The sequence below is a fragment of the Pleurodeles waltl genome, chromosome 4_1 (genome assembly GCF_031143425.1).
Source record: "Pleurodeles waltl isolate 20211129_DDA chromosome 4_1, aPleWal1.hap1.20221129, whole genome shotgun sequence".
Taxonomy (NCBI): domain Eukaryota; kingdom Metazoa; phylum Chordata; class Amphibia; order Caudata; family Salamandridae; genus Pleurodeles; species Pleurodeles waltl.
This window is the reverse complement of record NC_090442.1, coordinates 840026813-840043939: the sequence shown is the minus strand read 5'-3', so window position 1 is coordinate 840043939 and position 17127 is coordinate 840026813. Positions and strand designations below refer to the sequence as shown.

The window sequence follows — 17127 nt, the reverse complement described above, 5'->3', positions numbered from 1 at the left end:
ATGGAATTGCTTTTGGAGGAAATTAGAGCTCTTCGACCATTTGTTGAAGAAACCAATAATCTAATTCAACACTGGGATGTCAAATGATCTCAAATGGATTCAAAAAATTCTGTATTGGAGCATCATGTGCCAGCTGTACAAGATAACGTTAATAAAATTGCTGTATTGGAAAAGGAAATCAATCAACTTAAGCAACAGATGGAGGATTTGGAAGACAGAAATAGGCATAACAATTTAAGGATCTATGGATTACCAGAAGGAAATGAAGGTCCAAACCCTGTTGTCTTTTTCATGTCTTTTATACCAAAGATACTGGACTTTCCATTTTTAATATATAGAGAACACGCAGGCTAGGACCTCGTTTGACTAATTTGTCTTCCCCTTCCAAGCCTAGAGGAGTAATTTTATTTTTTCTGGAATTAACAGCCTTATTAATAGTTCTAGACACGGTGAAACACAAAAACAGTTTACTTGGTCTGGAAATAAAATCTTCATTTCCCAAATTTCCTAATGTCACAGCTCAGAGAAGGAAGGAATTTTTTACACTTCACCCGATGTTGAGATCTCTGGGTGCTCGTTATGGATTGTTCCATCCTTGTACATTCAAAGTCACATACCAAAATAAGACTACTACATATACTCATCCAGCTGAACTTAAGAAATGTATTGACCTACATATATCGTAAAAAATGAATACTATCAGTTCACCTTCTTATTAAGTCCTATTATATGATCACATGCATAATTGTTTATTACTGAATTCTCTTACAATATATTGATGTTCTACCTAAGATAAAATTAATTTTATTCTCTCTTGCAGAATCATTTCTGGAAGAGAGAATAAAATTCTCCCCTTCTACCTTTGTTTGGTTTTGTTGTGGCAGTGCTCCTTTATGTTGGTATGCCATCGTCATCTGTGTGTCACCACCCCAACATTGTGTGCGTTCTTATTTAGCCAGGCACATAAATCAGTCATCTTCATAGACATGTACTGTCTCTCTTTTTCATCTCTCTTTCCTGTTCTTTTTTGTTTCTTCTCCTATTTTTCCCTTTTCCTCCTTTCCTATCCCTCCTATTGTTTGAATAATTATATCTCATTGTTTTTCTATTTTTTTTATACATGGTGTTTTTTGCTTCTTCAGAATATATTAATCTACATTACTTATAAATGTTTTAATACTTTTATCATTCAGAGTTACTTCATGGAATGTGAAAGGTTTTAATAATCCTGTTAAAAAACTGAGAATTTTATCTCATTTAGCCAAGCTTGCCCCTGATATTGTGTCATTACGAGAAACACATCTTGATAAAACAGAAGATTTGAAACTTATACGTAGTTGGGCTGGTCATGTATTCGTATCCCCTGCTGACAATAAGAAAAATTGTACTATTATTTTATGTAATAAACATCTACAGTATAAGGTCCTCTCACAGGAAACAGATCAGAAAGGTAAATGGATTATTCTACGATTTATGATCGATAACATTCTGGTAATTATCTTTAATATTTATGCTCGACTCAGAATGATTTGAACTTTTGGCCTATGATCTCTCATAAATGTCTTCAATATTTTGGAACACATATGATTTTAGGTAGTGATTGTAATCAAATTATGGATCCACTTTTACATTGGCAAGCTCCAATTAAATTTTCTTCTCATAAAATGTATAAACATTTTTTTTTCTACTATAATGAGCTCCTCATTTATAGATTCCTGGAGCATTGCTAATCTCACTTCACGTGACTACACATTTTACTCACATACACATGACTCACTTACTAGATGAGACCATATATTCTTATCTAAACCTATAAATCAGCATATAATTCAATCTTTTATTGACCCTATAGTACTTTCGGATCATGCCATGGTGTTCACAGATTTGGACTTGGCTCCCTCATATACTCAATCTCATAGATGGCGCTTTAATAACTGTTTGCTACATGACTCACACTTTTCTAATTTCTTTCTTTCATTTACCTCAGAATTTTGAAAGATTAATGATCATCCTAATTTGTCACCCTCTACTATTTGTGACTAATTTAAAGCAGCTGATTATTCTTCCAAAAAAAGAAACTCCACATTAAAGAGCATAACTTCCTGATATTTAGAGTTTGGAAACTAAATATCACACATCTGAACCACATACAGATTTAAATAATTTTCTTAAATCTAAGTTACAATTTAACACTCTTTCTACAGAGGAAGTCTCTTCCTTTCTTTTAAAAAGTAATACCTGTTATTATGGTAGAAGGAATAAAGTTGGCAAGCTATTAGCTAATTATCTTTAAGATAGAAAAAAATGATTTCAAATAGAGTCAATTTCTAGACCTGGTGGTACCATACTGAAGAAACATGATGATATTTTGACTGAATTTGTTAATTACTATCAGACATTATATTCCCAAGAAACACAGACTCATCATTCTCAAATTGATGAGTATTACTTGCACACTCATGTTGCTAATTCTTCTAATCTAAATTGTGCTTCCTTAGAAACTGATACTTCAACTACAGAACTTTTACCAGCCCTAAATACATTTAAAAAAAGGTAAAACACCTAGACCTGATGGTTTTACTGTAGAATTTTATTTGCATTTTTCACATATTCGTATTCCTCACTTGTCCTCTTTATTTAATTACTTTCTTGCATCTGAAAACACTTCAGGTACTTTTCAAGAAGCTACAAAATGTTTAAAACCGAAAGAAGGATAATACTCTTCATTATGTTAGAATTATGACCTATTCCCTTGATCAATGTTGATTATAAAAGTTATGCAAAATCACTAGCATTAAGATTAGAATATTTCCTTCTGCAACTTATTGGAAAGAAACAGTCAGAGTCTTTAAAGGGTAGGTTAGCTTCTGACAATACCAGATTATTCCTTAATGTTCTCAGTAAGGCCGTCTTTCTTAATAAATCTTTAGCTGCCATAACTATTGATGCAGAAAAAGCATTTGATAGAATTAATTAGGATTTTATGATTAAAACTTTATCATGGCACGGTTCTGGCCCTAAATTTTTTTCTTTTATAGTGTTAATATAGAAGTCCCCACGAGCTTCGGTTCTAGTCAATGGTACAGTATCTCCGTATTTCTCTCTTAAACGTGGTGTTAGACAAGGTTGTCCTGTCTCGCCCTTATTGTCTGTTTTAGCTCTTGAACCCTTTCTCACTCGTATTCATCTAAATTCTGATATTTCTGGTTTTCCATATGGAGAAAAACTGTTAAAACTGGCTGCATATGCAGACGATATTCTCTTTCTGCCCTATTAAATGAAATAGATCTCTTTCCGATGCCTCTGGTTATAAAAATAATGAAGATCAAACTGAAGTCCTTCCACTAAATACATTTACTTTTAAACATTCATTTGTTGATTCTGGTTTTCAGTGGCCCCCCTTATCTAAGATTAAATATTTAGGTATTTGGTTTACTTCTTCTGTTAGAGAAACAATTCATATTAATTTTAAAGAACTCCGTCATAAGATTGACCACTTAATTTCCTCCTGGAATCCTTTTTATTTATCTTGGTGGGGACGCTTTGATTCTATAAAAATGATGATTTATCCTTTATTACTTTATACTATTTCTATGCTACTGGTATCTATTCCAAATACTATTTTTAAACCAATATATTCTATATTGTCCAACTTTTTATGGAAAATAAAAAAAAACAAGGATATCTCTTGCTTGCTAACAGAAGTTGAAATCTAAAGGCGGGATGAATTTTTTAAATTATGCTAAATATCATGCTGCTTTTGGTTTATGTCAAGCTATTTTTTGGCTTTCTGAATCTGTTCATCTCTTTTCTCCATTATGGTTACAAATCGAATCAACCTTGTTGAACCCCTTCACGACGAATGAGATTTTGTCTTTTACGTCAAAATGTTCTCTTATTTCTACTCCAGTTTTTAAATATTCACACTCTTTATTGCTGTCATTCAGTCAGCAATCATGTCAGCAATCATTAACTCCTCTTATTTTCTTCGCATAATCTTTATGGTAATATACTCTAGTTACAATCAACAATAGACCTATTTTGTTGGCGTACTTGGAAGTCTAAAGGCATTATATGGATTAAGCACTTTTGAGGGGATTGTTCCTCTCTCTTTTTCTCAATTTCAGTAGAAATGTAACTGCCCCTCCTCATTCCAAAATCAGTTCAACACTTTAATTGATGTAGTTCTAGATTATTTGCTTTCTATACAAACTGAACCTGCTGTCATTTCCCATCCTTCTGCATTCACTACTTTAGTTAGCTCAACACCTAAAGCTTCCACTATTTATAACGTTTTATTACCTCTTAATACCAATCGGGCCAAGTCTAAACCTGACCTCTCATGGGAACAAGATCTGGGAGTTGATTGGGATGCCATTTTTTGGAATAAGATTTGGTCACTTATTTGTAAAATATCTAGAACAGCTAACATCACACAAATTTAATTTTTTTATTTATCACAACCTTTACTTTACACCCCTTCAATGTTCAACATTTTTGCCCTCCAATTTACCTAAATGCTGGCCGTGTGACTTTGCCAAAGTGGATCTAATGCATTTATTATTTTGGTGCCCGAACACGTTATCTTTATGGCATAAAATATGGTTACATCTGACTCAGATATTCAAACTAAAACACTGTTTTAACATTTAATATATTTTTGGGGTACTTTATCTAGTGAATTATTTCATAATGCATCAGAGAACAAAGTATTTGATATTTTTCTTGCTATTGCTTTTCAACAAATTTTATATAATTGGAAATGTTCTTCTAAACTTTCATATATGGCATGGTGGAATAGTGTTTTGCATCATCATAAATTAGATACTTTATTTTTACATCAATGCTCTAATTTTTTTACATAGAATAGACAATTTTGCTGCTGAGACAGATTGCATATTGTCAGAAAATGTTCATCTTCCGTGAGCTTATCTCTCTGTCATTTAAACTTTAGTTATATCCACTACATTTCTAAGTTATTGTTCTACTATATTGTTCAAGTTTGAACATTTCTTTTAATCTGTTTCAAATGTGAGGATATCTTTTTTTTTGCCCCTATTTATAGTTACATGATTAATACGTTCCCTTTTTCCCTGACCTCTCCTTTCCTTATTTTCCCCAGAAAAACTCCTAAAAAACTTTTATTGTATTTTTCAATGTTTCAATTTAGATTGTTTAGTAAGAAGTCACATGACTTTTCTATGTTTTTCAAAATGTCTAAATACATTTTTTTAAACTCCTAAAAAACATAGAAATTCACCTTAGAAACCAAAGGTTACAGGGACATTATAGTTAGGTTATGAATCTACTCTCAGAAAACCATAGAAATTCAGCAGTTATATATAGAGTTATTTCAAGTAACTATAACTCGCCCCCTAAGGTAACTATAACTAGCATCCTCACCATGCACAGTTTTCTCATCAATTGTTTACTGCAAATGTTGCAGTGATAATATCAAAGATGCCATAGAAGGTGTCATCAATGATATAATATGTGGAGTGATTAGCTGTGCATGGCGAAAGAGTGGGTTGTAGTTATCTTTGGGCGTTAGTTATAGTTACTTGAGGTAACTCTAACTATAACTGCTGAATTTCTATGATTTTGTATGAGTAAATTCAGAACCTAACTATAACGTCACTGTAACCTTTTTTCTGTGAATGTCTATGTTTTTTTAATGTGAAGTAATTTTAATTACTATGCATAAATCTGACCACTGACAAAGGGCGTGCGCGGCGGGGGTTGGCCACAGGGCCTTATAAACTACCCAGCCCAGTGCTGTGCACGATCTTTGGCCATGTCTCTGTCAGTGGATCTGTGAGTTGTGTGTGTGTGTCTGAATAGGTCTGAAAGTGGGTGCGTGAATCTATGAGTGGGTCTAAGTGGGTACACGAGTGTACGAGTGGGTGTGTGAGTGGGCACATGAGTCCCTGGGTGAATGAATTAGTCTATGAATGAGTCTGTGAATGTTTCTATTACATTTTATTTCACCATGTGTGATATTTGCAAATTATTCACTAATATTCTCAAGTAATTGGTGAAAAAAATCATTTTAAACCCATATTTTGAAATAAACCTATATAACACCCCTGAGGTCAGGTCCACCCTAACCCATTACTACTTTTCATTTAGTTTTTCAGTCCCAGGGACTGTGTCCCGGGACATAAAAATGGTGGCCACAACTTTCTGTTCAGGTTATGACCAGCCAATTACAGAGCCTCTAGATAGCTATATTTCTTTTTCTTTTACTATCTCAAATACTACTGAACAGATTTACACCAAACAAGAAAAAGGCTTCTTTCTGGACCAAAAGCTAAATTTCTGCCAGATTTGGAGAAATTCCGTTCAGCAGTTTTTGCTGTAGTCATGTTCAAAATCCCCACGGGAATGAACATAGGAAACACAACTTTTTTGGCCACTCCTATTTCTCAGTCCTCGCTTGAAGCATCACCCCGAAATCTCCCATGCATAACAAGATTCTCGAGAACACTTTTTGGGAATGTTGGTGAAGATTTGTCAAATGGCGCCAAAGATGTGGGCAAGTCAAAAAATGCTTTTTTTATGGAAACATGGTCCTAACGATAACTACCTACTGGCGAATATATACATTTTTTTTTTTGTTGTTGAATATGTTTATTAAATTTTAAATGTTTACACAATTAGGGTTACACAGTTACATTATTGTGCCGCCTCTCCTCTGCTTCCGAGGAGGGGCGGTCACAACAGGATAATCAATAGTGTAACAGACAGTACTCATGCAACAACATTAACATACTGAAATCCCGCCACCTTACACATAGAAACACTTGGGTCATTTTTTACTACAATCTGTCCTGTTTAATTGCCACGTGACTTTGGGTAAGCGTGTTTATTGGCACTAGTGGATCTAACTCTAATATTGCGTGTTGACTGAGTTGAGAGGAGGGGGGCACGTTTATTTCGGGGTATGTGTGTGACTCGGTGGTGTGCATTATTTGCATGTTACTGGTGCGTGTGTGCATTCCTCACCGGACCCCTATTATTACTTGTGGTGGCTCCACTGAGGGGGGGCGGGTTCCATCTCTGCTAAGTGTTGTGCTCCGAGTTTGGTTGCTTGATCTGGCGCTCAAAGGGTGTCTAGTAGTTCTTTGCTTTCCCTTCCTCACCGTCTGTGTCATGGCGGCCTTTCATCATTTTTGGCAGCTAGTCGGGTGATCAGTGTTTCCCAGATCTCCTCGCCCATGTGGTTTTGTCCCGCGCGTGCAAGTTTACTAAGCACCAGGGCCTCCGTCCTGGTCCAGCACAACGTAAGGGAGCGCCAGGCCTTCAGGTCAGGGGCCCTGGGGGCCTTCCAGTTCATTGCAATCAGCCTTTTGTATAGCACGAATGCTAGGTCTGCAAAGTTATGTTTGTGTTGGTATTTCTTTTCTCTGACTCTCAGCCCTAGCAGGCAAGATTTGGGGTCTGCTGCGAGTGTCAGGCCTGTTATTTCCGCTACCTCCTCTGTCAAGCCCCTCCATTCCCTGTGTATGTGGGCGCATTCCCATACCATTTGGTAGAAATGCGCTCCTGAGGTGCCACACTGCTGGCAGGTCGGTGTAAACCCAGGGAACATGCGGCATATCTTGGCTGGGGATAGGTATGTTTGATGCATATAATTGAATTGTGTGTAGCGAAACCTGGAATTTCTGGACACCCCTCTTATGTGATAGAGGGCTTTCAGCCACTCCACTTGCGAGATCGGGTTGGTGAGGACTGCATTCCACCTGTCCCTTGGTCTCTCTTGGGTGAGCTCGGAGGGCTTGTTCAGAGGTTTGTACAGATTGTTTGGCTATCGAAATTCAACATGTGGTGAAATGTGGGGGAGCACTCAGGTTCCGAGTCCCCCGTGGCCCATGTCTTTTGGATCAGGTGGGCAATTGCATAATAGGACAGAAATTGTCCGGGGTTCACTGCTGTTAGGGCCTGGATAGCTTCGAATGTCATCAATTTCCCGTCTTCGAAGCAGTCCCCAACCGTCATTATCCCGGCCTCTGTCCAGGTCTTGAGTGTATGTGAGCCCACCGTATCCACGCAGCCTGTTATCAATCCTAGTGCTAGGAGTGGTGAGTATAGGAGTGTTTTATGGTCTTTTTGTATGTATCTTTGCCAGCATAGTTGCGTTACCTCAGTAAGCGGGTTGCCGGGGGTCCCCTTTGGTGTCTTATTCATTAACCATGTAATCAGCGGTGCCCCGTCCAGCCGGGCTAGAAGCCATTTGCACTCCGCCTATGTTGGCCTGTGCAACCAGTATCCACTGTAATTGTGCAGCTGCATAATACAGTTCGAAGTTAGGGGCTCCCAGTACGCCCGCATCAAGCGGGCACTGCAGGGTGGCAAGTGCAACCCTTGTCCTACCGCCTCTCCATATTAGTTGCAGTAATACTGTGTTCAGGCCTTTGAAAAAACTCCTGGGGACCCAGATAGGCAGGGCTGCGAAATAATATAATAACCTAGGCAACAGCAACATATTTGCCACCACCACCCTGCCCTGGGGTGACAGTGGAGGTTTATTCCAGAAACTTAGTGACCCCTTCATGGAGGTCAGTGCCCTCCCTAGGTTCCTGTCTCTTAGGTCTTCTTTTTTGTGGTATATATGTACCCCCAAATATTTAAATGTGCCAGCCGTGGCATTCTCTTGTCTTGCCGGGGACCATATGGTTAACGGAAATATACATGATTTGTCCCAGTTTACCACCAACCCCGATAAGTCCCCGTATTTAGTTAGCAGTGACATTACCAAAGGGATTGTCTCAGGCCCTTTTCGCACATATATTAACGCATCATCTGCATACAGCGATATGCTGTGATACAAACCGCTCCTGACTACCCCCCATCTCCTCTGCGCAGCATGTATGCGAATGGCCAGCGGCTCCATTGCCATGGCAAACAACAGGGGGGACAATGGGAAACCCTGTCTTGTGCCCCTTGTGATTGGAAACTATCTGATATGTCCCCGCCTGTTTTCACCCTGGCGTGTGGTTTGGTGTACAGTGTCTGCACCCACTGTATAAAATTGGGCCCTATTCCCATGCATTGCATTGTGGCAAACAGGAAGTCCCACTCCAGAGTGTCAAATGCCTTCTCGATGTCTAGCGATAGTACCACCTCATCATGAGCCTCCGGGGGGGTATCCCCCAGTACTCCCAGGAGTCTGTGGATATTTAAGAAGGTGTTGCGTTTTGGGATGAAGCCGTTTTGGTCTTCATGTATCACAGTGTGCATTAGCGGGCGAGCCTGTTAGCGAGGATCTTGCCTAAAATTTTACAGTCTAGGTTCAGGAGTGATAGTGGTCTGTAGGATTTAACATCGTTGGGGTCTCGTCCATCCTTGGGAAGAACCACCACCATAGCATCTCTCAGTGTAGGTGGTAGGGTTTTACTGACCCATGCCTCTTCAAACACTTTCTTCAAGTGTGTTTTCAGGTGCAACGAGCATGTGGAGTAGTACTCTACTGAGAGTCCGTCCGTGCCTGGGGCTTTATTCCTGGGCATCTGCAGCACTGCTCTATCGATTTCCTCCATTGTGAGTGGGGCGTCTAGTTGCTGCCTGTCTGCTAACGATATTTGTGTCATTGGAGAGTCCTCCAGAAAGGACCTCAGCTGCAGGAGAGTACACGTGGTGCATTTGGTGTATAACTTAGTGTAGTACTCCCTGAAAGCCCCATTAATTTCATCCTGCGTAGTGAGTATTTTACCTGCTTGCTCTTTTATAGACCCAATCGGAGAGTGTTGCCGGTTCTCGCGGAGGAGCCATGCTAGCATCCTACCAGACCTGTCTCTCTCTGCATGTAGTCGCATTAAGCGATATTTATGATCGTGTTTTCGGAGGCGGTTGTCTGTTTCGTTATATTTCGTCCTTGCCTCTTTCAGTGTTGAGTAAGGAACTGCTTTATTTGCCATCGCTTTTTCCAAGTCTCCCATTTCCTTCTCTAGTTTATTTATCTCCGAGTGCAACTTGCGCCTAACTCCCCAGCGGCGAATATATACATATATATCTATATATATATATCTATATATATATATATATATATATATTTATTATATATATATATAGAGAGAGAGAGAGAGAGAGAGAGAGATATATCTATATATATATGTATATATATATAGATATATATATATGAATAGATATATAGCTATATATATATATATATATATATATTAGGGACTTTATATGGCAGTCAGTTTACAACTGTCTAGAGTGAGGGTAAGGACCCTCACTCTAGACAGGGTAAAGGAATCCAATACTTATATGCATTTCTGCCTTTCAAGTAGGCAAACATCAAAGGAAAGCCTTTGTAGTGCACAAGACCCTTCCTCCTCTCCATGTCCTGACCCCAGACACACTCTAGAACAGAGGTCTTCAAACTGGGGGGCGGGCCCCCCTAGGGGGGCCCCAAGTGATCCTAGGGGGGGGCGCCAGACTCTGGCCAAAAGAAGCATTATACAGATAACAGGCCTTTGTTTTAAGCAGAAGCATGTTATTGCAATGTTATTGCATTTAAAAAAAGGTAACAGTACTTAACAGCAATGTTTAAATAGGCCTAGACATATTCAAACATTGCCATCTTTATAAAATAATTGTGAAAAATTCTGAGGTGGGGCCCAATGATTTTTAGTTTCCAACTTGGGGGGCGCGGCATTAAAAAGTTTGGAGACCCCTGCTCTAGAAGGTTAGAGACTGTATTGTGTCAGGACAGGCACAGCCCTTTCAAGTGCAGGCACATATGTATATATATATATATTTATATATATACATATGTATATGTATACATATGTATATATAGATATATATAGATATATAGGTATGAAACAGAGGTTTTACTTTCCTGACATATCCTTACGATTTCACTATAAAGGCATGTGTGGTAAAGGCATATGCGTGGTAAAGACTTACGCAGTAAAGGCAATATGTGGTAAGGGCATGCATTGTAATGACATTTGTTGTAATGTCATACAGCCATTGGGAGAAGTCTGCAATCATAGAAGGGACTGTTGTTATTATGCACTATATAAATGGCTATTATAAGAAAGGTAATTATTTTAGAAGTGCTCCCTCCACGTTTACCTATTTGGTATTGCTGGCTTTTAGGACTCTGTGTGCTACCACACTGCTAGTTAGTGTCAGAGCATGCATGCTTTCCCCCTCAAACAAGTACTATGCATTAGTTTTGCCTAACTGGCTTACGTAGCGTGGAATTTAAGTGTCATACGTGGGGTCAGGTTGTATTTTCACACCCACATATATATGAAAAAAGGGTGTTAGGTGAGCACCATTGTGCTCAGTCTGGGTTTAAGTTTAAAAGCACTGGTTTGTTGCTTGTCAAGTAATAGTGCCTTTGCCAGATAAAAAAAACCCTACATTGCTATATTAGCTATGTCACCTCAAAAGTATGTCTTTTAAGTCTTCTGGCTGGGTGCTCACTATATAAAAGTAGGGCATGCTAGAAATTAAGCAAACATATGTTCCTACAGGTAACAGTTAAAAGAATGGTTGCCAAAAGTGGGATGCGTGATGGCTATCTGGACTTCAGCTATCTGACATGGCTACTGGATCGCCACCCTGGAAACTCCCTGCGGTTCTACACCTCTTTCACCCCCTCCCAAATGCGAGGACACCTGCGGAGCTCCTGCTGTGCATGGCCCATCGTTGTTACCACAGGTGTCTGCGTCTCAAGCGTACGACCGTCCCTTATGCTCTGGCACTGGCACTATTGGGCACACAGCAGGGTTCCCGACTCACAACCACTGCTGAACTGGAGCCCTGGCATGCGGCTGATTTACACACACTGGGCGATCTCTATATTGAAAGTAAACTTACTCCATTTGACATACTAACAACGGAGACAGGCCTACCAGCAGGGCAGATTCTGCTGTACAACTCCCTGATAGCGAAACTGTCGCGTCGCTGGGGAGATGTGGCATCTGAACCCCAACACACGTACATGCAGGTCATGGGACAGGGCAAACACCTATTACGGTGTTTCACCGACACACTCAGAACGCACACACTACACACTTGCACTGCGCTGCGTGCCAGCTGGGAGGAATATTTACTTGAGCCCTGCACTGATAAAACATGGGATGCAGCGCTGTCCAGCCACACTTACGTCCCCCGCAGCTCCAGATTCGACCTCATCCAATTTTATATTTTCCACAGAGCATACCTCACACCAGCCAAGATTAACAGATACTTTGGCCATGTGGATGCTGCCTGCCACACAGCAGTAAATTAGTGGGGGCGGAACTCCTCCACATGCTGTGGTCTTGCCCCTCTTTAAGCACTTATTGGCAAGGCTTATCAGCTTGCACGTCGCACCCACGGTTATCTGCTTGGGAATCTTGTATCCTGAGTCTTTTCCCACGAGTTAAAAAACACAGAGCCTCAACAATATTTTTAGACCTTGGCCTCCTAATGGCCAAATGCTTAATCACTAGGAGATGGAGGGCCACTGAGCCCCCATCCATTGATGCATAGGAGGGTTCTTTCCTGGTATGGGCAGAGGCTGAGGGGGTGGCACTGAGATGAGAGGACACTTTGGGCTTGCGTAAATACCCCCTGTCCGCCAGTTGGAATGAGATGCTGTCTCGATTGTGAGAACCGGAGCATGGTACAAACATGGAGAAGGCAGGCGCCCACACTATGGAACTGGTGATGGAATAGGCCGTTCATGCGCTGGGTTTGCAGACTAAGCCCTTACTGCTGTGATCCCCTGTGATTGTTGCCTTTGATTGAAGCGGGTTCCCTACAAATTGCATTAACAGTGGCCCCTGGGGCCGGGTGAAGGGAGGTGCGAGTGGATACGATGGGGGGCTCTTTTAGATTGCAGGGTGGAAGCGTTGCAACCGGACTCCAAGTTTGTTAACTGTTTTAGTAACCTTACAGTTTTATATAATGTTAGTGCTGAATCTTCACATTTATAAGCGGTTATCTATATATGCCAATTATTATATAGATGCTCCATGGAGACTTGTTATCCGTGGGAGTACACTTGCTGAGTGAAGGATGAAATCAACCCTACTCCCAGCTTATTTATATTTATCGTTGCATGTAAAATCCAATTGAGACTTGCCAACGTTTGCTAGTATAACCCACATGTGCTGTGAATATTCTCTTGACTATTCCACTGCACTGTATCCAAATTTTTTGGCAATGTATCAGTATTATGCACCTATACTGTAATTTCCAATGTTGGAACCACAAGGTACGGAATTTAAAAATAATAATAAAAAGATACACAAAAAAAATGAATGGTTGCCAAGGTTTAGGTAAAGCTACACTTTCAATAAAAATGGCTCGTTATGAACAAAACCCACTTTATTGTAAATTAGCCTGGGGAAAAATACTACAGTTCCCATTTATCATTAAAAGTCTCTATTAAAAACAAATTTCCGATTCCAGCAGGCAACCGTGGGCTGGAACTGCTCTCCAAGAATCAAGTGTTTGGCCTCTTGTTGCCGCTACAGGGACATGAGAAGCAAAAGAGCTTCTGGCCCCAAGAAGGACCAGCTGAACACAGTAAAATAGACCCTGCAAGAGTCCTAGATGACGTAACCTGGTGACTAGAACATTTCTGAGGACCTGGGGCTATTATAGTGACCAGGAGGTTCTTATCCAGTAATGTGAGGAAATTGGAACTTAGTCATTCTTTCCACCTCTCGGGAACTGACACAAGGTGCTGAGGCTTCTTGAGGGAGGGTGTCCCCATGGAGAATAAGATATACAGGTTTGTACCACTCCGACCTCTTCACCATGAAGAAAAGTATTCAGCGGGATCTCACAGTGAAGATAAATGACCTCATAGATGGCTGCACAGTTAAGCTTCCAGCCTTATCCCGCTGGAGGAATTTGAAAAACAAAAAAAGTCAGAAGGTAAAACCTTGGACTAGAGTGAGGTGGTAAATCTACTCCAGTGGTGACCTTGGCAGCTATGAAATCCTGCTTTATCCTGCTTGGAGTGTTTGGTGACAAAACTGGAGGCTGACACAGGGGCATTGCGCAATTTATCTGACTGTTTGGGTTCCTCACCAGTTTCAGAATTTTCCCTAGCTCAATTAAACACTTTTGAGCTCCAAAAAACAGTGACCCGTGTGATTTGCTTCATTTACCCACCTCTGCCCCTTTGCTGTTGGCCTGAAAATGCACCTTTGTCAACCATGAACTGGGGCTTACAAATGGCATTTTTAACTTTCTAGGAGCTTTACTGACATGAAATGTTCAAAATTTATATTTCGGTTTCCCCTATTCATTTTTTATAAATTTGGCATATTGTTGCGTAATACATTACACTTGATTTTTCTGAATTGGTAAAGGAATTTCATTGTCATGCATTCTTGAGTAAGTTCGACTGATAGAATGTAACACATATTTCTCTGACGAATTGCCTGCTGCTTGTGTCATTGCTACCGGGGGTTGAGTTAAGATTGTCTTCGAGCTGCATTGCAACCTAACTAGAATATGTTTATTAGGTTGGTATGGGTAACCCCCTCCCATATTAATAACCCATTTCTGACAGCTATTATTAGGCTTAAAGCTGGGCAAAAACAAGCTGAAATTCAGGCTACTGTATAAAGCAATACAAATATGGGCAATCCAGTCACATTCTGGCTAGCAGGCAACTCTATTTGTAATTGACAGCACATGAGTAGTAGGGGTAAAGGAGTTACTTTGGCAACAAGTGGATCCAGGTTATGTCAACTCTGCACAACAGGGGCCTGACCCACTAGCACTTCTCTTTTTTGTTTATGGGGTGAACAAGGTCTTAATATTAGTTTTTATGAATCACTAAGCAATTCTCATTTTTGCACTACATTCACTTACCCATTGAATTGTTCTGGTTTTACCATTATTCACAGCATAAACATGCAATGTTGTACCGTGATTTTGAACTGAAAACTACAATGTGTAATTCCAAGGTCCAAAAAGTTACCCATTGTCAGGCCTATGTGTGGCATCTCCAGCTAATTTGTGCTTTTTGCTAAAAGGCCAGGACTGGCAGATGTTGTACTTGACATGGGTCCACGTTGCAGTTATTAGTTAGTGCAGGTTTACATAGTATGCCTCCAATGTGTTTATAACCAGTATCTCAGTAGCCTGCTGTAGTTAGAGTACAAGCCCTCTAGAGTCTACTCACATATGCCCTGGAGTCTGCTATGTTAATGGTACAGAAGGAAGATGGGAGGAGGCTAACAACAGAAAGCTACTAGGTCTACATGTTACTTATATGTTTTTGGACTACCACAAAATAAATTCTATGGGCCTGATTTACAAAAGTTAGGTTAGATGAAAAATCTATCTTAGACCAAAAGTCTAACTTTACTACTTTTCGGTATTCACAAAGATAAAGTTAGACCAAATGTCTAAGTTGGACCAAAAGTCTAACTTAGACCAAAAGTCTAACTTTATTACTTTTCAGTATTCACAAAGGTAAGTTAGAGCAAAACTCTAACTGTACTTGTAGTAAAGTTAGACTTTTGGTCGAAGTTAGGCTTTTTGTCTAACATTACCTATGTGAATACCGAAAAGTTAGACTTCTGGATTAAGTTAGACTTTTGGTCTAAATTAGACTTTGGGTTAACTTTACCTTTGTGAGTACTGAAAAGTAGTAAAATTAGACTTTTGATCGAAGTTAAACTTTTGGTCTAACTTTACCGTTGTGAATCCACCCATATTGTTTAAAAAGCATACCTTTAGAAAGAGATGGACTCAAATTCAAACTGAAGAATTTGTGTTATTTTCACATTCTACATGCTATTATTTAAGAACGCATCGCTTGACACCTTATACATACCATGCACTCATGCCTTGGGATGACACAACGGTCTTGGCACATTGCACAGCTTGAGTGATGTTATCTTGAAGAAATGCTACAAGTAAATCAAAATGGAAATTCATGTCAATACTTGCATTCAGAGTAATTGATCTTTGTTTTACTGGTCAATAATAGTTATAAAGTATCAGTAATAAGCATATGGGATGTATGCACCACTTCACTTCAGTGAAGTGGTGCATACACCCCATATGCTCAAATTTACCACAGGACTTCGTACTATAAGGGCACTGAGATAGTTCAATTGAGCCTGTTGCCCTATGACACCCTTAAGTAACAATTTGTAAATGGATATCCAGGACTTGAAAAGTGTGTCTCCATGATAAAGAATTATACAGTAACTCCACTCCCGATTCCCACATTGGGAAAGATTTGTACGTCTTGAAGGACAGTGACTCTCTTGGCCAGTATTGTGTCTCGCAGTTGGAAATCTTCTTTTTTTCTGCAACATATTAGCCTATCATCTTAGATCTTCACATCACACTCCTAGGGACCATTGGAGAATGGGATTTCTTGGTATGGTAGACTCCCTTTCACAAGAAGTTTGCATTCCCAAGAGTGCTAACAAGTTCTCTCTAAACAAACTCCCTTTGACCATCACCTGCTACATGCAAAACAGCAGTAAGTCTTTAGGGGGACAGCCCCCTGAACCTTACCCAGGTGCTTCCCCACCAGTATCTAAGGATCAGTCTCAATTTAGAGTACTTTGGAGCACAATGGTTGGCACTGGACCCTACAAAGCCATTTGTACTCCAGTGTATAATATACAAACTCTAATGCCGCTTTTTAATGATGAATTCTGCTATACTTTTTAAAATATCTTTTTGACATATATTTTCTAGAAGCACTCATGTTTACTAGGTTCAGGTGCACATTTAAAATACTACACTTAATCCTGTCTAAATTGGTTGTAACTGTGCTCTGGGAAGATTAAGCCCAGCTACATAATAATCTAATCTGTATTGTAAACTGTGCACAAGCTAACATTAAGAATGTAACTTTTTATTGAAATGTCAACACAGCCAAAACATAAACAAACCCAAGTGACCGGTAGGGACCTAAAAAAGCAGAAAAGAATCACCTTCAGGTAAAAAAGACCCAGTCTTTAGAATATGTTCACCAGTGTAAGTCTCTGGTAGGTAACCAGTGCAGTAAAGGCATTCCATACATATGTCTAGAAAACAGGTTTATTCCAGAGAAATGAAGAGCAGCTTAACATCCACATGGTTTTATCAACCAATCTGCCTCAACTGAATAAAACCTCATTCTAAATATAATAA

General features: G+C 39.6%; 1 protein-coding gene across 2 annotated transcripts in view; it reads right to left on the bottom strand.

The window, feature by feature from the left end:
- Positions 1-17127, bottom strand: part of LOC138288215 (lysozyme C-like) — a 145044-nt gene that overhangs the window by 36636 nt on the left and 91281 nt on the right. The window contains exon 3 of one of the 2 annotated variants that reach the window (XM_069229594.1): positions 15809-15884. The exons of the other annotated variant lie outside the window; for it this stretch is intronic. Within the exon in view, the coding sequence (XP_069085695.1) occupies positions 15809-15884 (76 nt within the window). The remainder of the gene's footprint in view (positions 1-15808; positions 15885-17127) is intronic. 2 annotated transcript variants of the gene reach the window in all.